We start from the raw sequence: 21,834 nt of genomic DNA on the forward strand, positions 1-21,834 counted from the left end.
TCAGCCACAAGTACTGTATCATCAGCGAACAACAACTGACTCACTTCCCAAGCTCTCTCATCCAAAACAGACTGCATACTTGCCCCTCTTTCCAAAACTCTTGCATTCACCTCCATAACAACCCCATCCATAAACAAATTAAACAACCATGGAGACATCACGCACCCCTGCCACAAACCACCATTCACTGAGGACCAATCACTTTCCTCTCCTCCTACTCGTACACATGCCCTACATCCTCGATAAAAACTTTTCACTGCTTCTAACCACTTGCCTCCCACGCCATATATTCTTAATACCTTCCACAGAGCATCTCTATCAACTCTATCTTATTCCTTCTCCAGATCCATAAATGCTGCATACAGATCCATTTGCTTTTCTAAGTATTTCTCACATACATTCTTCAAAGCAAACGCCTGATTTACACATCCTCTGCCACTTCTGAAACCACACTGCTCTTCCTCAATCTGATGCTTTGTACATGCCTTCACCCTTTCAATCAATACCCTCCCATAAAATTTCCCAGGAATACTCAACAAACTTATACCTCTGTAATTTGAGCACTCACTTTTATCCCCTTTGCCTTTGTACAGTGGCACTATGCAAGCATTCTGCTAATCCTCAGGCACCTCACCATGAGTCATACATACATTAAATAACCTTACCAACCAGTCAGTAGTAGAGTCACCCCCTTTTTTAATAAATTCCACTGCAGTACCATCCAAACCTGCTGCCTTGCCGGCTTTCATCTTCCTCAAAGCTTTTACTACCTCTTCTCTGTTTACCAAATCATTCTCCCTAACCCTCTCACTTTTCACACCACCTCAGCCAAAACACCCTATATCTGCCACTCTATCATCAAACACATTCAACATACCTTCAGAATACTCAATTCATCTTCTCACATCACCACTACTTGTTATCACCTCCCCATTAGCCCCCTTCACTGATGTTCCCATGTCTTACTCACTTTATTTACCTCCTTCCAAAACATCTTTTTATTCTCCCTAAAATTTAATGATACTCTCTCACCCCAACTCTCATGTGCCCTCTTTTTCACCTCTTGCACCCTTCTCTTGACATCCTGCTTCTTTATTTTATACGTCTCCTAGTCATTTGCATTATTTCCCTGCGAAAATCGTCCAAATGCCTCTCTCTTCTCTTTCACTAATAATCTTACTTCTTCATCCCACCACTCACTACCCTTTCTAATCTGCCCACCTCCCACGCTTCTCTTGCCACAAGCATCTTTTACGCAAGACATCACTGCTTCCATAAATACATCCCATTCCTCCCCCACTCCCCTTACGTCCTTTGTTCTCACCTTTTTCCATTCTGTACTTATTCTCTCCTGGTACATCCTCACACAAGTCTCCCTCCCAAGCTCACTTACTCTCACCACTCTCTTCACCCCAACATTCTCTCTTCTTTTGTGAAAACCTCTACAAATCTTCACCTTCACCTCCACAAGATAATGATCAGACATCCCTCCAGTTGCACCTCTCAGCACATTAACGTCCAAAAGTCTCTCTTTCATGCTCCTATCAATTAACACGTAATCCAATAATGCTCTCTGGCCATCTCTCCTACTTACATACGTATACTTATGTATATCTCTTTTTAAACCAGGTATTCCCAATCACCAGTCCTTTTTCAGCACATAAATCTACTAGCTCTTCACCATTTCCATTTACAACACTGAACACCCCATGTACACCAATTATTCCCTCAACTGCCACTTTACTCAGCTTTGCATTCAAATCACCCATCACTATAACACAGTTGCTCTCAAAACACTTGCCTCTCATGATCTTTCCTCTCATGCCCAGGTGCATAGGCACCAATAATCACCCATCTCTCTCCATCCACTTTCAGTTTTACCCATATCAGTCTAGAGTTTACTTTCTTACACTCTATCACATACTCCCACCACTCCTGTTTCAGGAGTAGTGCTACTCCTTTCCTTGCTCTTGTCCTCTCACTAACCCCTGACTTTACTCACAAGACATTCCCAAACCACTCTTCCCCTCTACCCCTGAGCTTTGTTTCACTCAGAGCCAAAAACATCCAGGTTCCTTTCCTCAAACATACTACCTATCTCTCCTTTTTTCTCATCTTGGTTACATCCACGCACATTTAGACACCCCAGTCTGAGCCTTTGAGGAGGATGAGCACTCCCCGCTTGACTCCTTCTTCTGTTTTCCCTTTAGAGAGTTAAAATACAAGGAGAGGAGGGTTTCTAGCCCCCCCGTTCCCGTCCCCTTTAGTCGCCTTTATTTACTAAACTGTAAATTATTTGAATTAATATAGTTTCCTGAGGCAGATGTTTCACTTTCAGAATTGTCACCTTTGATCATTACATAAATAATAGTACCTTGCAAATCGTTAGACTCCTTTCTAAAAGTTACACCATCCTGTGATGCTATCAAACTAAAGCAGGTGTAGCAGAAAGTAAAAAAGTTCCTCAAATTTGAAAAATTCTAAATAGAAAGAATCTTTACTGACACCCTGTTTTAAATGTCTTGATATAGGCTGTTAAAAATAAGCAGTGCTAATGTGTGGTAGAACAAGAGTAAAAGTTTATAATATGCAGCATTGGGAGGTATGAGAAACATATTTGTGTAGAACAGTGGGAAAGCAGTGGACTTTCATAAGTTAATTATTAACGTCATTTTTCACGGTATGAATTCAACATTAGAAATTTAAATTTGACAAGGAATATAATAATATCAGATGTATCACACTTATTAAGTCTTTTCTGCAAAGCCTTCGCATTAGGTGAAGTATTGTCGTACTGCAAATTTTTGTTTGCAAGTTTTATCTCAAGAAAAAATGGTTTTACATAGCATTACAGAAAGATGAACTGTTACAGTAAATGCTTTAAAAAGACAGACATTTCTCATAGAGTAGTCTGTCATAGTAGTGAGTATATTTTACCTTTGTAATGTTAGTGTTTTTCTTAAAGATATTGTACTAATAGATTACCTGTATTGGTACTTTTTGTTGCATTATAGCACATATTGATATGCTGGTTATCCTTGATGGTTCTTTAGATTTTTCTGTTTGTCTGTCATATGCACTATATTTGGTATTCATTCCTCATGAATATTATATTAGTTCATTTAATTAGGAAAATACGTTCAGTTCATAATTGATTCTTAACTTGCACTAATATGTACAGTTTGGCAACATGAAGTAACTGAAGTACACCGTTGTAGTCAACAGAAAATTTGGATTGAGAAGCACCCCTTTTCCCAAAAATGTTCAGTATTTCTTTTTAGAAGATTGAATACCCTTGAAAACACATGAGAAAAAGAAAGTTCATCACCTTTTCACCTATCAGTGTTTGCAAATATTTTTTTTCTTTCATTTTCATAAATGTTCACCAATCCCTGTGGTAGACTAGTTTACCATGTAATATACACTGTTGTCCCTTGAGATAGTTGATAATTAGTCAAGCCAAGTATGGCTGGATTGATGGATTCATGTTGTTGTAACTGGTAATTCTGAAAGAGGTTGCCACACTTTTAAGTAGGTTGACTTCCTGTTCATTGCACTATGTGCTACTAATTGCCAAGACAGGTCTTAAACTTTTGTTCTTGAATTATGATATATCATCCTTATATGCAGAAAAAAATTTCTTGTATACTTGATTTTTTTTTCTTTTTTACAGATCAAGTTGTTCCATGATTGGTTTGGTACATGGACAGAGAATGAGCGAAACCGTCTCCTTGAGCACTTACGTGAAATTGATCCAGGCTTTATGTCACAATATGATAAAAAGATCTATGGTGAACCATCTCAGGATGATGCACCATCACACCCTGAATGTGGAGAGGAAAGTCAAAATCCACCTAGTTCAGTTAGTTCACCACCAAGTACACTTCCTCGGTCCCACAGTCCTCACGACTCAGGACTAGATGAGCCTCCAAGTGATAGTGATCACACTGAACCACACAGTTTAGACTCCTGCAATGATCCTGAGGATGTAGCTTCAGCTGGTTCTCTTTCAGTAAATGATGCATTTACATCATCTGCTACTATGAAATCTGCAGGAGCTCCTACTGCACAGTTTGATTCCAGTCAGGGAGATGAATCACTTAAACTAGAAAGTGTAGCCAATGGTGCAGCTGAAGCTGTGAAGACTGTTCCCACAGGAGAGGAGATGGTAGATTCACTTACAGTGGAAGAGACATCTGTAGAACAGTGAACCAATGTCTTGTTTGATTTTATAAAAATTGAATAATTGACATCAATAGGCTGTTAACATACATTATTCACATAAACAACATTGTTCTACATATTTTTTGTACTAAGTAGAAATAGTGAACTCAGGAAAATCATAATAACTGAATTCCATTTGAAGCTGATTTTCTTTGAAATAACTTAACGCTGTAATGTTTAATGTATGTAATGTAAGACTTGTACAGGAAATTTATCATGTCAGAATTTGCTTTCATGACCCATATGCAGTACACTGTTTACAACTAAACCTGTGATGTAATGTAATTCAGTACATTTCAGTGCTTTTATGTGATTTACTAAGTTTGATATCAATATGAAACTTATTTGATAATGAGGGAAAATTAATAAAGCTTAATACGGGTACACCACTGAATTTCCGGCAACTGATGGTTCAGCACCTACTTTAGTCCAGACAAAATTACGTGAGGGAACTTGAAATTATCGCAGCCACCAGACTAGTTTACTAGGCGGCCACAGATGGCATTGTGTGTAGGGTGCACTTATTTACATTCTTTACACTGCACTTGGTGGTGATACTGCAATTCTGTGAGATTCTTAGCTTAATTTGCTTAGATTTAACTCTAGCTATGGCTTCTAAGACATGGGAGTGTATTAGTTGTCATGTCAAACGTAAACACCAGTCCATATCGATCCAAAGTAGAACTGTTAAAAAAAATGGAGTGTGGTGTTTTGGTGCATAAGCTGTGTGACATCTACAGTATTGGTTCATCAACTGTTTATGATATAAAGAAGCAAAAGGAGAAAATATTGAAATTTATGCAGACAGCAATTCCAAGAAGCAAGTGACGATTAGAAAAACCGTGAAAGATGGTAAGAGTACTGAGCATGATCGAGTGATGATGGAACAGTTTCAGCAGCATTGGAGTGACGGAGTGGACTTGTCAGGTAGCGCAATAATGGACCAGGCTAAGTTGTTCCATAAAGAACTTAAATTACAACATGAGCGTGACAATAGTGAAGGATGGCTTCAAAGATTCAAGAAGCATCATGGAATTTCCATCAATAAAGTGTGTGGAGAAAAGCAGTCTGCAAACCACGAAGGAGCTGCCAAGTATGTGGATGAATTTGCAAAGCTCATAGCTGACGAGCACCTCAGTCCTGAGCAGGTGTATAATGCAGACGAAACTGTTATTCTGGCAATGCACACCTTGCAAAACACTAACAACAGAAGGTGAAGAAGACCCCACAGGATTCAAACAATCTAAGGACAGACTTACCGTCTTAGGGTGCTCAAACATGTTATATTTATTGAATTTAGATTTCTAGCAGTCCATGGTATACTTTAGACACATGGGAGGTGTATGATTAGTGGGTTAGAGGTGTGTTGATGAATTATCATTACATGACCATGGTTGGTCTGGCAAATTGGTTAATCCGGTAAGGCTTTGGAACCAACAGTGCTGGAAAATCAGTGGTGTACCTGTAGTATTCAAACTTGGGATTTAGTTTATGATTTTCACAGTGTATATTACTGCTCTTTCCTAGACATTCCTTTTATTAAGTAACTCATTGTTTAAAACTTAAGATTACCCCAGATAGATATAGTCTTCTATTGTTAATCAGTTGATATATTTTTTACTTAAGCCATTGTGATACACGTGTTTAGAACCAGTAATTGTGATCATGTGGATGTGGAGTTTGGTATGTTGTTGAATCAGTAATTGACCATGTAAGTCATGGTCATGAAGATGTGCATTATGATAAGATTTCATTTAAAGTTAGAAGTCCCAGTCTCAGGAAAATTATTATCATAGTCCAAATTTTTCTGAGAAACACTTGTTCATGTGTCTCATGCTTGAAGTAGTTTCCTAGATGAGAAGAGTTTAGTAAATCCAGGTCCTGAAGCTAAATGGATGGTTATAGTTGACATGACAAGTGTCGGTTTGAATACTGACCGTAAGTTTTCCCACACATAGTGTGTGCAGTATTTCCACATTTTATGTGTGAACATAAAAGGAATTGCACACTCGCTACCCTTTTTTTTAGGGGATGCAACTACTTTCCTTATAATTGTTATATCAATGATTTCTGAAAGTGGGAATAGAAGAAGGAACCTAGAAAGGACTGCTGAACCTCCATAAAAGCTTAGGCTCAGGTGTCTGAATGTGCATGGATGTAACCAGGATAAGAAGGGAGAGATAGGTGGTATGTTTGAGAAGAGGAACCTAGATGTTTTACGTCTGAGTGAAACTAACCTTAAGCAAGATAATACACACAGAATCTTGCACAGTTTGATTACATAGTTATGCTTAAAATTATTTAGAAAGTATCTTATAAATGAAATAAGTACTCTGCTTTTGTTAGAAAATGAAGATGTAAATTTACCGGGATTTACTAAGTAAGCAGGTAATGTAACTAAATAAGAATATGATGTAAGTAAACGGAATAATACGTAGATATGGGAGTTTGTAATATAAAGATTTTGTGAAGCTTATGAATGTGTTAAACCACTAAGGAATGTTGTGAGTATAATCAAAAGATGCATTGTTAGTGAAGAAATTATAATATACAGAGGAAGTCATTTCTTGGAATAGCTCTTAATATTCAATGTTCTGCCTTTGTAAATGAATAAGGTTAATAGATTTACCCTGTATTTTTGGCTTTGTTGCTAAGACATGTTAATAATAGAATAAGCATGAAACATTAATTCTTCTAGAAAGTTGTTAATTTATATTTTTCATTTTTCCCTTACAATTAGAGAGTTGAATTTGTCTTAGTGTAGGAGCAGCATACTGTTAAGTCGTGAGGGCCATGGTATACTTTTAGCTGATATTTTTGGTAAGAAATGATTGAATGCCCAAAGCTGATCTATTGTGTTAGCAACCAGACTATCTAAACTATTTTACCAGAAAGGATGTCACATTACTCATAACCGAATGGTGTAGTATCATATCAGATTACTTTCTAGTGGACAAAGGCAACCTTTTTATATAAGGAAAAGCTTCAATACAGTAGTATCTATTTTCTTGGATATTGACGTTAATGAAAGTTGATGTATCACAACATGTCATCCATCTTATTCTTGGTCATTAGTGAAGGAATTAGTATCATAGGAATTGCTTTGCTTTTATATTTATGCACATGACAGCTAGAGACTGAGTGTGAGCAAATGTGGCCTTTTTTGTCTGTTTTCCTGGCACTACCTTGCTGAAGCAGGGGGGTAGTGAAGCTGTTTCCTATGGGGTGGGATAGCACCAGGAATGGATGAAGACAAGCAAGTTTGAATATGTACATGTGTATATATGTATATGTTTTAGATATCTGGGAGTGGATTTGGTAGCGGATGGAACCATGGAAGCGGAAGTGAACCATAGGGTGGGGGAGGGGGCGAAAATTCTGGGAGCATTGAAGAATGTGTGGAAGTCGAGAACATTATCTCGGAAAGCAAAAATGGGTATGTTTGAAGGAATAGTGGTTCCAAGAATGTTGTATGGTTGTGAGGCGTGGGCTATGGATAGAGTTGTGCGCAGGAGGGTGGATGTGCTGGAAATGAGATGTTTGAGGACGATATGTGGTGTGAGGTGGTTTGATCGAGTAAGTAATAATAGGGTAAGAGAGATGTGTGATAATAAAAAGAATGTGGTTGAGAGAGCAGAAGAGGGTGTTTTGAAATGGTTTGGGCACATGGAGAGAATGAGTGAGGAAATATTGACCAAGAGGATATATGTGTTAGAGGTGGAGGGAACGAGAAGTGGGAGACCAAATTGGAGGTGGAAAGATGGAGTGAAAAAGATTTTGAGTGATCGGGTCCTGAACATGCAGGAGGGTGAAAGGCGTGCAAGGAATAGAGTGAATTGGAATGATGTGGTATACTGGGGTCGACGTGCGGTCAGTGGATTAAACCAGGGCATGTGAAGCGTCTGGGGTAAACCATGGAAAGTTGTGTGGGGCCTGGATGTGGAAAGGGAGCTGTGGTTTCGGTGCATTATTACATGACAGCTAGAGACTGAGCGTGAACGAATGGGGCCTTTGTTGTCTTTTCCTAGCACTACCTCGCACACATGGGGGGGGGGGATGGGGTTGTTATTTCATGTGTGGCGAGGTGGCGATGGGAATGAATAAAGGCAGACAGTATGAATTATGTTATTATTATTATTATTATTATACTTTGTCGCTGTCTCCCGCGTTTGCGAGGTAGCGCAAGGAAACAGACGAAAGAAATGGCCCAACCCCCCCCCCACACACATGTATATACATACGTCCACACACGCAAATATACATACCTACACAGCTTTCCATGGTTTACCCCAGACGCTTCACATGCCCTGACTCAATCCACTGACAGCACGTCAACCCCGGTATACCACATCGATCCAATTCACTCTATTCCTTGCCCTCCTTTCACCCTCCTGCATGTTCAGGCCCCGATCACACAAAATCTTTTTCACTCCATCTTTCCACCTCCAATTTGGTCTCCCTCTTCTCCTCGTTCCCTCCACCTCCAACACATATATCCTCTTGGTCAATCTTTCCTCACTCATTCTCTCCATGTGTCCAAACCACTTCAAAACACCCTCTTCTGCTCTCTCAACCACGCTCTTTTTATTTCCACACATCTCTCTTACCCTTACGTTACTCACTCGATCAAACCACCTCACACCACACATTGTCCTCAAACATCTCATTTCCAGCACATCCATCCTCCTGCGCACAACTCTATCCATAGCCCACGCCTCGCAACCATACAACATTGTTGGAACCACTATTCCTTCAAACAATACCCATTTTTGCTTTCCGAGATAATGTTCTCGACTTCCACACATTCTTCAAGGCCCCCAGAATTTTCGCCCCCTCCCCCACCCTATGATCCACTTCCGCTTCCATGGTTCCATCCGCTGCCAGATCCACTCCCAGATATCTAAAACACTTCACTTCCTCCAGTTTTTCTCCATTCAAACTCACCTCCCAATTGACTTGACCCTCAACCCTACTGTACCTAATAACCTTGCTCTTATTCACATTTACTCTTAACTTTCTTCTTCCACACACTTTACCAAACTCAGTCACCAGCTTCTGCAGTTTCTCACATGAATCAGCCACCAGCACTGTATCATCAGCGAACAACAACTGACTCACTTCCCAAGCTCTCTCATCCCCAACAGACTTCATACTTGCCCCTCTTTCCAAAACTCTTGCATTTACCTCCCTAACAACCCCATCCATAAACAAATTAAACACCATGGAGACATCACAGGTCTGTTTTCTGGCACTACCTTGCAGACATAGGAAATGGCAATCAAGTATAATAGATAAATGTATACATACATATACATATACACACACACACAAATGCATATATACACATGTACATACTCATACTTGCTCGCCTTCATCCATTCCTGGTGCTACACTGCCTCATAGGAAACAGCATCACCATCCCCTGTGTCAGAGAGGTAGTGCCAGGAAACAGACAAAGAAAGGCCACATCTGCTAACACTCATTGTCTAGCTGTCATGTGTAATGCACCAAAACCACAGCACCCTATCCACAACCAGGCACCACAGACCTTTCCATGGTTTACCCCAGACATTCCACATAAGCTCTGGTTCAATCCATTGACAGCAGGTCAACCCCCTGTATACCACATCATTCCAATTCACTTTATCCCATGCCCACCTTTCACTGTCTTGCATGTTCAGTCCCCCATCACTTAAAATCTTTTTCACCCCAGCTATCCATCTACAATTTGGTCTCCCCATTCTTTTTGTTCCCTCCACTTCTGTCATATCTGTCCTCTTTGTCAACCATTCCTCATCCATTCTCTCCATTTGTCCATAACATTTCAGCACACCCCCTTCAGTTTTATCTACCACATTCCGTTTATTACCACACCTCTGTCTTACCCTGTTATTACTTTCTCGATCAAGCCACCTCAAACTACACACTGTCCTTATACATTTCATTTCCATCACATCCAACCTCCATTGCACGGCCCATGCTTTGCAACCACATGATATTGTTGGAACTACTGTACCTTCAAACATACCAATATTTGCCCTCCCAGATAAAGAACTCACTTTCCACACGTTCTTCAGCTCTCCCAGAACCTTAACCTCTCACCTACCCTATGAATCACTTTCACTTCCATGGTTTAATTCACTGTTATCTCCATTCAAAGTCACACCCCAGATAACTTGTCCCTCAGCCATGCTAATAATCTTGCTTTTCTTCACATGTACTCTCAACTTCCTTTCACACACTCTTCCAAACTCAGTCACCATCTTCTGCTGTTTTTCACTCGAATCTGCCACTAGCACTGTATCATCAGCAAACAACAACTGACTCTCCCATACCCTGTCATCTTCAGACTGCATACTCGCCCATCTCTTGAAGACCTTCACATTTACCTTCCTCGCCACCCCATCCATAAATAAATTTATCAACCATGGTGATATTACACACCTTTGATGCAGACCAACCTTCATTTAAAGCCATTCACTCTCTTCCATCTCAAACACCTGCCTTAAACCCTTTATAAAAACTTCTCATTGCTTCTAGAGGCTTTCCAACCCTTGATAAAACATCTCATTGCTTCTAGTAGCTTTCCTGCTACACCATATATTCATAAGACCTTCCTGTAGGCATCTGTATCAACCCTATCAGATGCTTAATCTAGATCCATAAATGCCAAATACAAATCCATCTGTTTCTCTTAGTATTACTCACAAACATTTTTTTAAAGCAAACACCTGATCCACACATCCTCAATCACTTCTAAAACCACACTGCTCCTCCTCACTCTGATGCTCTGTACACTTCTTCACTCTCTTAATCTCTACCCTCCCAAACAGCATACTAGGTTCACTCAGCAAATGTATACCTCTGTAATTTGAACACTTGCCTTCATGCAGTAGCACTATACATGCATTCTGCCAATCCTCATGCACTTTACCATGATCCATACATACATTGAAAGTCCTGCCAACCAATCAGTCAACAACACACGGATTCCCCTAGGGTCTCAGCAGTTTCCCCATTTTTGGACACATTTCAGTTCTTCCATTGATATCACCGTAGTTGTATTACTTTTGAATTTTTTGCACTTCATATACTCTGTTCTCATTTTTTCCATCAAGCTGTATTGCACATTTAGAATTAAGGAGTGCTGTTACCCTTGATTGAGTAGAATGATGAATATTTCATATTGACTGTTACACATGATATGATTATTTAATAGATATGTCGGTGCTCTGTTACATATTGGTAAGATTTTATTCCATATATTAAGGAACATTAATCGTAATGTGAAAATGCATCCTATTTTTTATTGGAAACAGGCAGTGTAGATGCTTAGAGAAAATGAAAGTTGGATGAACTGTAAAAAGATTGTCAGAGATGTTTAATGGCAAAATCATGTTCACTTGTAAGGTTCTTCAGATTCAAGATTTCTCTTGTTTCTATATCAGTATTTGATTTCATTTTATTTGAAAATTGTTCCATAATGTGTAATGTAATGCAGACTGATGTATTGGACTGTTTTATATATATGAAATCCTCATAACCTTGGAAAAATCCTCAAAATCTGAAAAAAAAAAAAAACCATCTTGAAAAGTGCTATAGAAAAGTTAACTTGACTCTTCAGTGACTCTTGATGCAGATTTGATAAATTTGAATTAGTGTACACAGTCAGTGAATTGATGTTTTTATTGATAGCAAAAGAAATTATAATACAAGCATTATTGAGGAAACTTTTCATAATCTGGTATGGGTATTATATTGCTTGTATCTGCCAGAGGGAGCAGCTTGACTAAATGAAAGTTAGCTACCAAGTTATGACTTCACCATGATAGTATTACTGTGCCTGAGTCTCTTCTATCTCCATGTATATTACATTGTTCTTGAGGCTACCTCATTGGCGTGGTGGGGTAGCAACACTATTTCCTGTGTGGCGGGGTTGCGACAGGAATGGATGAAGGCAAGCTAGTATGAATGTGTGCATGTGTATATATGTATATGTCTGTGTATTTGTTTGTATTATCCCCGGGGATAGGGGAGAAAGAATACTTCCCACGTATTCCCTGCGTGTCGTAGAAGGCAACTAAAAGGGGAGGGAGTAGGGGGCTGGAAATCCTCCCCTCTTGTTTTTTTTCAATTTTCCAAAAAAAAGGAATAGAGAAGGGGGCCAGGTGAGGATATTCCCTGAAAGGCCCAGTCCCTCTGTTCTTAACGCTACCTCGCTAACGTGGGAAATGGCGAATAGTTTGAAAAAAAAAAATTGTTTGTATATGGGCGTTTATATTTATATGTCTGTATGTGAGTGGATGGGCCATTCTTCATCTGTTTTCTGGCACTACCTCACTGATGTGGGGTGAATACTATGTCGTGTGTGGTGGGGTGGCGACAGGAATGGATGAAGTCAGCATGTATGAATATGTACATGTATATATATGTATATGTCTGTGTATGTGTACATTGAAATATATAGGTATGTATATGTGCATGTATGGGCATTTATGTATATACATGTGTATATGGGTGGGTTGGGCCATTGACAAAGAGGATATATGTGTCAGAGGTGGAGGGAACGAAAAGTGGGAGACCAAATTGATGGTGGAAAGATGGAGTGAAATACATTTTGAGTGGTTGGGGCCTGAACATGCAGGAGGTTGAAAGGCGTGCAAGGAATAGAGTGAATTGGGGTCAATGTGCTGTCAATGGATTGAACCAGGGCATGTGAAGCATCTGGGGTAAACCATGGAAAGTTGTGTGGGGCCTAGATGTGGAAAGGGAGCTGTGGTTTCGGTGCATTATACATGACAGCTAGAGACTGAGTGTGAACGAATGTGGCCTTTGTTGTCTTTTCCTAGCGCTATCTCGCGCACATGCGGAGTGAGGGGGTCGTCATCTCGTGTGGTGGCCATTTCTTTCGTCTGTTTCCTTGCGCTACCTCGCAAACGCGGGAGACAGTGACAAAGCAAAATAAAGATAATAAAAAAATATATATATATATTTTTTCATACTATTCGCCATTTCCTGCGTCAGCAAGGTAGCGTTAAGAACAGAGGACTGAGCCCTTGAGGGAATATCCTCACTTGGCCCCCTCCTCTGTTCCTTCATTAGGAAAGCTAAAAATGAGAGGAGAGGATTATGTACAATAAATGTACAATAAATATATATATTGTACATATTTTTTTTTTTTCTTTTTTTTGCTGTCTCCCGCGTTTGCGAGGTAGCGCAAGGAAACAGACGAAAGAAATGGCCCAACCCACCCCCATACACATGTATATACATACGTCCACACACGCAAATATACATACCTACACAGCTTTCCATGGTTTACCCCAGACGCTTTACATGCCACGATTCAATCCACTGACAGCACGTCAACCCCGGTATACCACATCGCTCCAATTCACTCTATTCCTTGCCCTCCTTTCACCCTCCTGCATGTTCAGGCCCCGATCACACAAAATCTTTTTCACTCCATCTTTCCACCTCCAATTTGGTCTCCCTCTTCTCCTCGTTCCCTCCACCTCCGACACATATATCCTCTTGGTCAATCTTTCCTCACTCATTCTCTCCATGTGCCCAAACCATTTCAAAACACCCTTTTCTGCTCTCTCAACCACGCTCTTTTTATTTCCACACATCTCTCTTACCCTTACGTTACTTACTCGATCAAACCACCTCACACCACACATTGTCCTCAAACATCTCATTTCCAGCACATCCATCCTCCTGCGCACAACTCTATCCATAGCCCACGCCTCGCAACCATACAACATTGTTGGAACCACTATTCCTTCAAACATACCCATTTTTGCTTTCCGAGATAATGTTCTCGACTTCCACACATTCTTCAAGGCTCCCAGAATTTTCGCCCCCTCCCCCACCCTATGATCCACTTCCGCTTCCATGGTTCCATCCGCTGCCAGATCCACTCCCAGATATCTAAAACACTTCACTTCCTCCAGTTTTTCTCCATTCAAACTCACCTCCCAATTGACTTGACCCTCAACCCTACTGTACCTAATAACCTTGCTCTTATTCACATTTACTCTTAACTTTCTTCTTTCACACACTTTACCAAACTCAGTCACCAGCTTCTGCAGTTTCTCACATGAATCAGCCACCAGCGCTGTATCATCAGCGAACAACAACTGACTCACTTCCCAAGTTCTCTCACCCCCAACAGACTTCATACTTGCCCTTCTTTCCAAAACTCTTGCATTCACCTCCCTAACAACCCCATCCATAAACAAATTAAACAATATATATATATATATATATATATATATATATATATATATATATATATATATGTATGGGTTTTCAGAAAAGAAGAGTGAATGTTGGGGTGAAGAGGGTGGTGAGAGTAAGTGAGCTTGAGAAGGAGACCTGTGTGAGGAAGTACCAGGAGAGACTGAGTACAGAATGGAAAAAGGCGAGAACAATGGAAGCAAGGGGAGTGGGGGAGGAATGGGATGTATTTAGGGAATCAGTGATGGATTGCGCAAAAGATGCTTGTGGCATGAGAAGAGTGGGAGGTGGGTTGATTAGAAAGGGTAGTGAGTGGTGGGATGAAGAAGTAAGAGTATTAGTGAAAGAGAAGAAAGAGGCATTTGGACGATTTTTGCAGGGAAAAAATGCAATTGAGTGGGAGATGTATAAAAGAAAGAGACAGGAGGTCAAGAGAAAGGTGCAAGAGGTGAAAAAAAGGGCAAATGAGAGTTGGGGTGAGAGAGTATCATTAAATTTTAGGGAGAATAAAAAGATGTTCTGGAAGGAGGTAAATAAAGTGCATAAGACAAGGGAGCAAATGGGAACTTCAGTGAAGGGCGCAAATGGGGAGGTGATAACAAGTGGTGGTGATGTGAGAAGGAGATGGAGTGAGTATTTTGAAGGTTTGTTGAATGTGTTTGATGATAGAGTGGCAGATATAGGGTGTTTTGGTCGAGGTGGTGTGCAAAGTGAGAGGGTTAGGGAAAATGATTTGGTAAACAGAGAAGAGGTAGTGAAAGCTTTGCGGAAGATGAAAGCCGGCAAGGCAGCAGGTTTGGATGGTATTGCAGTGGAATTTATTAAAAAAGGGGGTGACTGTATTGTTGACTGGTTGGTAAGGTTATTTAATGTATGTATGACTCATGGTGAGGTGCCTGAGGATTGGCGGAATGTGTGCATAGTGCCATTGTACAAAGGCAAAGGGGATAAGAGTGAGTGCTCAAATTACAGAGGTATAAGTTTGTTGAGTATTCCTGGTAAATTATATGGGAGGGTATTGATTGAGAGGGTGAAGGCATGTACAGAGCATCAGATTGGGGAAGAGCAGTGTGGTTTCAGAAGTGGTAGAGGATGTGTGGATCAGGTGTTTGCTTTGAAGAATGTATGTGAGAAATACTTAGAAAAGCAAATGGATTTGTATGTAGCATTTATGGATCTGGAGAAGGCATATGATAGAGTTGATAGAGATGCTCTGTGGAAGGTATTAAGAATATATGGTGTGGGAGGAAAGTTGTTAGAAGCAGTGAAAAGTTTTTATCGAGGATGTAAGGCAGGTGTACGTGTAGGAAGAGAGGAAAGTGATTGGTTCTCAGTGAATGTATGTTTGCGGCAGGGGTGTGTGATGTCTCCATGGTTGTTTAATTTGTTTATGGATGGGGTTGTTAGGGAGGTAAATGCAAGAGTTTTGGAAAGAGGGGCAAGTATGAAGTCTGTTAGGGATGAGAGAGCTTGGGAAGTGAGTCAGTTGTTGTTCGCTGATGATACAGCGCTGGTGGCTGATTCATGTGAGAAACTGCAGAAGCTGGTGACTGAGTTTGGTAAAGTGTGTGGAAGAAGAAAGTTAAGAGTAAATGTGAATAAGAGCAAGGTTATTAGGTACAGTAGGGTTGAGGGTCAAGTCAATTGAGAGGTGAGTTTGAATGGAGAAAAACTGGAGGAAGTGAAGTGTTTTAGATATCTGGGAGTGGATCTGGCAGCGGATGGAACCATGGAAGCGGAAGTGGATCATAGGGTGGGGGAGGGGGCGAAAATTCTGGGGGCCTTGAAGAATGTGTGGAAGTCGAGAACATTATCTCGGAAAGCAAAAATGGGTATGTTTGAAGGAATAGTGGTTCCAACAATGTTGTATGGTTGCGAGGCGTGGGCTATGGATAGAGTTGTGCGCAGGAGGATGGATGTGCTGGAAATGAGATGTTTGAGGACAATGTGTGGTGTGAGGTGGTTTGATCAAGTGAGTAACGTAAGGGTAAGAGAGATGTGTGGAAATAAAAAGAGCGTGGTTGAGAGAGCAGAAGAGGGTGTTTTGAAGTGGTTTGGGCCCATGGAGAGGATGAGTGAGGAAAGATTGACCAAGAGGATATATGTGTCGGAGGTGGAGGGAGCAAGGAGAAGAGGGAGACCAAATTGGAGGTGGAAAGATGGAGTGAAAAAGATTTTGTGTGATCGGGGCCTGAACATGCAGGAGGGTGAAAGGAGGGCAAGGAATAGAGTGAATTGGAGCGATGTGGTATACCGGGGTTGACGTGCTGTCAGTGGATTGAATCAAGGCATGTGAAGCGTCTGGGGTAAACCATGGAAAGCTGTGTAGGTATGTATATTTGCATGTGTGGACGTATGTATATACATGTGTATGGGGGGGGTTGGGCCATTTCTTTCGTCTGTTTCCTTGCGCTACCTCGCAAACGCGGGAGACAGCGACAAAGTATAAAAAAAAAATATATATATATATATATATATATATATATATATTTTTTTTTTTTTTTTTTTTTTTTTTTATACTTTGTCGCTGTCTCCCGCGTTTGCGAGGTAGCGCAAGGAAACAGACGAAAGAAATGGCCCAACCCCCCCCCCATACACATGTACATACACACGTCCACACATGCAAATATACATACCTACACAGCTTTCCATGGTTTACCCCAGACGCTTCACATGCCTTGCTTCAATCCACCGACAGCACGTCAACCCCTGTATACCACATGACTCCAATTCACTCTATTTCTTGCCCTCCTTTCACCCTCCTGCATGTTCAGGCCCCGATCACACAAAATCTTTTTCACTCCATCTTTCCACCTCCAATTTGGTCTCCCTCTTCTCCTCGTTCCCTCCACCTCCGACACATATATCCTCTTGGTCAATCTCTCCTCACTCATTCTCTCCATGTGCCCAAACCATTTCAAAACACCCTCTTCTGCTCTCTCAACCACGCTCTTTTTATTTCCACACATCTCTCTTACCCTTACGTTACTTACTCGATCAAACCACCTCACACCACACATTGTCCTCAAACATCTCATTTCCAGCACATCCATCCTCCTGCGCACATCTCTATCCATAGCCCACGCCTCGCAACCATACAACATTGTTGGAACCACTATTCCCTCAAACATACCCATTTTTGCTTTCCGAGATAATGTTCTCGACTTCCACACATTTTTCAAGGCTCCCAAAATTTTCGCCCCCTCCCCCACCCTATGATCCACTTCCGCTTCCATGGTTCCATCCGCTGACAGATCCACTCCCAGATATCTAAAACACTTCACTTCCTCCAGTTTTTCTCCATTCAAACTCACCTCCCAATTGACTTGACCCTCACCCCTACTGTACCTAATAACCTTGCTCTTATTCACATTTACTCTCAACTTTCTTCTTCCACACACTTTACCAAACTCAGTCACCAGCTTCTGCAGTTTCTCACATGAATCAGCCACCAGCGCTGTATCATCAGCGAACAACAACTGACTCACTTCCCAAGCTCTCTCATCCCCAACAGACTTCATACTTGCCCCTCTTTCCAGGACTCTTGCATTTACCTCCCTTACAACCCCATCCATAAACAAATTAAACAACCATGGAGACATCAATATATATATATTGTACAATATATATATATTGTACATAATGAGTTCCCCTGTCAGTGAGGTAGCGCCAGGAAACAAATGAAGAATGGCCCATCCACTCACATACACATATATATCCATAAACGCCCACACACACACACACACATATACATATCAACATAAACATGCTCATTTGCAGACATTACATACATACACATGTACATTTTCATACTTGCTTGCCTTCATCCATTCCTGTCACTATCCCGCCCCACAGTAAAACAGCATCGCTATCCACTGCTTCAGTAATGCAGCACCATGAATACAGACAAAAGGGCCACATTCATTCACATTCAGTTTTTAGTTGTCATATGTAATGCACTGAAACCACAGCTCCCTATCCACATCCAGGCCCCACAGATGCTTCACATGCCCTGGTTCATACATATTCACCATTTCCCACATTAGCGAGGTAGCATTAAGAACAGAGGACTGAGCCTTAGAGGGAATATCCTCACTTTGGTCCTTTCTCTGTTTCTTCATTTGAAAAAAATAAAATGAGAGAGGAGGATCTTCAGTCTTCTGCTCCCTTCCCTTTTAGTTGCTCTCTACAACACACAGGGAATATGTTTGAAGTATTCTTTCTTTTTTATGATATCTTCCATGTAATGTATTTGATGTCAGTTGCCTTATTTAGTGTTAAGAATATGTAGTTGAAGTCATATTTGATACTTGATAGCTGTTGTCATATGCACAGCCTTTAATTATTAATTTTTTTCTTTACTACTAAGGATTATTATATAATGATCTGTAGGCTAGCTCTGATAATAATGCAAGTATTTTTCATTTGCTAATACTTCCCATTTTTAAGATACTTTTAAGCATATGAACTGTGTAGAAAAGAAAACCACATGCTTGGGCTGATGAGGAATAGGATCACAAAGGCGTATAAACCACTCTGCCATCGACTCATCTTGGGAGTGGTTAAGAACTTTCAAACCCTTGGTCTTAGGCCACTGACCATATGAAATAGCAATCATTTAGATTCTACTACCAATTCAGACCTTAAGAATAGTGATTGATGAAAGTTTGTCATTATTGTCGTCATTGGCTTTTATGTATGTTCGGACTTACTGAGGTACATAGTTATCGTCTTGAATTTTTATAAGATTGTAATTTTTTTTCTTCACTTTAGATAGTAGAACACTTGATGATAGTCAATTGCTGTGATTTGCACAGACCTATTATTCTGCTGCCTTAAGTTCATAACTTATTGGCCATTTACTTTCTTTGACCTAGAAATAGAAAACTAAACTTTGGTGCTAGATGTTGCATTTACCTTTGAAAAGAAGAAAAATTTTTAGTTGCCGTCCAAAAGCAGTCATCCAAGTATACCTTTCAAATTACTACCTAATCTTAGTAAGCAATAAAGCAGTTGCTAAAAGAATTGTTTGATAATTAAGCATTGGTGTTAGTAGGCATTGATGTGGAATGGCAGAAACAACTTCAGTAGAGAAAATTACTGAAATCTTTTTGACACTTAGTAGCTTTGTGCAGTGCATAACTGTAAAGTGAATACCACTTCTCTTTGAGTCTGGAACAGTTGCATAAATTTTCTGAAATGCAATTATAAATTGACACAACCCTCATTGTTGAATGAGATTTAATTTAATGTTTGCTGACAGTGCAAATGGCTACTTATAAGAAAGTTTTATCCTGGGATTGCATTTTTAACGAAATGTCGCAAAACCTTTGTTGCTACATGCTAAGCTCAAATATATTTTGAAGGAGAGTATATTGATTTGTGTTCTATTTTAGAATGGTTATGTCGTTTTACACTTGTACTTTGTGTAGTTGTGTGTGTGTCTTGTGTGTGCATATTGCATGTAATTTCTGTGTTGTGCCAAAAGTGAGGGACCAGAAAATGGGACACCATTTCTGTTGCCACAACACCAACCTTCATTACGTTCACACACAAAGGCTTCTTCCATGTAGTGGTTAACATTTCTGACCTTGATGCATGCACGGACTTGCATGGGTTTAAATCCTGGGCATGGCAGCTGCACCACAGCCTGTCCATCTGTTTATCTTTCCCTCTAGGCTAGTTGATAAATGGGTAGCTGGCTTAGGCTGAGATGCATATGTGTGTATATACACATTAATGTTGGAGACAGTTTGATATTTATGAGGATGTACTTTTATGAGTGTGTTTGTTGAAATGTGTAAATTACGAAATTTACTTTTAAAACTGGTGATGAAAATAGTATATTTTTATAAGGAACAGATATTAGTATATCACTGACTTCATAATTACCATCTCTGCTTCAGATGGAACCCCTAAAGACAAATGTTTTTCCTATCAGGTGAGGTAGGTGAACATTAATAAATCTCAAGCCAAATTAAGAGTTACTGTTCAGCTGTCCTAAGTTAAGGTTAAAGTCAGTTGTATCTCTAAAAAGCCATTATTTACTATTTCCACAGGACCAGCACATTTTTGTGGCATACGATTATGTGTGTCACATCTGTAGCTTTTTATTTTAACACAATGCCTAGTTCAGTACCTTATTTCTCATTTCAGTTGGTAAATGGCCTATCACATATGTTGTATAACAGTTAAAAATAATCAGATACTTCTTAATGAACATTTTAAATGCTATTCTTCATGAAAAAAAATCTTGTTTTGCCTCAAATTGGATGAGGAAATTAAAAAGAAGTATAAGTAGTTTTGGGTTTCTAAAGTAATAAGGTCTACTATGAATTAAGAGAACATTGTAGAATTCTGAATGGACTAGTTGGAATGTGATTCACTGATTCCTTTTTCCACTGACTTTGTTGTGTAATGTAGATGTATCCTAAGTTTGTTAGATTTATTTTATAAAAGTATTTGATTTTATACATAGACTAGCTTTTTCCTCGCATAATGTTTTGAGAAATTGCTGTAAGAATTTAAAAGTCCATACTTTTTAGATTGTATTTTTTCAGGTATAGATGCCATTATGCAGAAAAGGCTCGATTATTTTTCCTAGCTTCATGCAGGCATATTAGTGGTTTCACCTTGTCTAAAAGCATTTAGGAACACACCTGCAAGTGTGTCTACTTAATTAATGTTAAGTAAATACATGAACAAGTGAAAATCACACTTTTATATCACATTATTTTCACATAATTCTAAGAATCTGAGTATTCATTGTGTTCTGGGAACAGTTAGACCGCCGAAGATTTATTGATTGAAGTGAAGTTGACCAACATTCACACCTATTTACTTTGTGACCCAGTCATTTCTGTACAAGATATGCATTTTATTTTATAATTAGATTCAATAGATCAGTTATGTTTGATGTAGAAACCATAAATTGCACCAGTTTTACAAAACTACCTGCTTCACACGTAAACAAAGCATTTCGATCATTTCCATTTGTATCAAAGGATGTAGTTAAATTCTTCTAGTGCACTCCATATGATCATGTCTTCTTCCATCACAATGTAGTTAAATACTTTTAATGCACTCCATATAATCATGTCTTCCCTCCATCACAGTTAATGATAAATTTTTTTTCACCACTAAACCCATATCTCCTGAATGGTATGTGAACAATAAACTGCTGTGTGGGTATAAGTCTTTTGTGTTTGAGTTACCATTTTTTGCATTAAGACCATGTGTATTTATAGTGTTTGAGTGTATATCAGCTGCTCATTATCATGACTGGCATTTGTGTGAACAGTAAACCTATATCTTAGGAGTATTTCTTATTATGAATGAGTTTCCTTTTTGTTTCAATGGAGATTTGCA

General features: G+C 39.7%; 1 protein-coding gene across 4 annotated transcripts in view; it reads left to right on the plus strand.

Moving 5' to 3' along the window:
• LOC139754206 (uncharacterized) overlaps positions 1-6,933 on the plus strand; it is a 94,103-nt gene extending 87,170 nt beyond the window's left edge. For all 4 annotated transcript variants that reach the window (XM_071671445.1, XM_071671444.1, XM_071671447.1 and 1 more), the window contains one exon: positions 3,674-6,933. In XM_071671445.1, coding sequence (XP_071527546.1) covers positions 3,674-4,210 — 537 coding nt within the window. In that variant the 3' untranslated portion in view covers positions 4,211-6,933. The remainder of the gene's footprint in view (positions 1-3,673) is intronic.
• Positions 6,934-21,834: the final 14,901 nt, after the last annotated feature.

This window comes from Panulirus ornatus, chromosome 16 (assembly GCF_036320965.1).
Source record: "Panulirus ornatus isolate Po-2019 chromosome 16, ASM3632096v1, whole genome shotgun sequence".
Taxonomy (NCBI): Eukaryota; Metazoa; Arthropoda; class Malacostraca; order Decapoda; family Palinuridae; genus Panulirus; species Panulirus ornatus.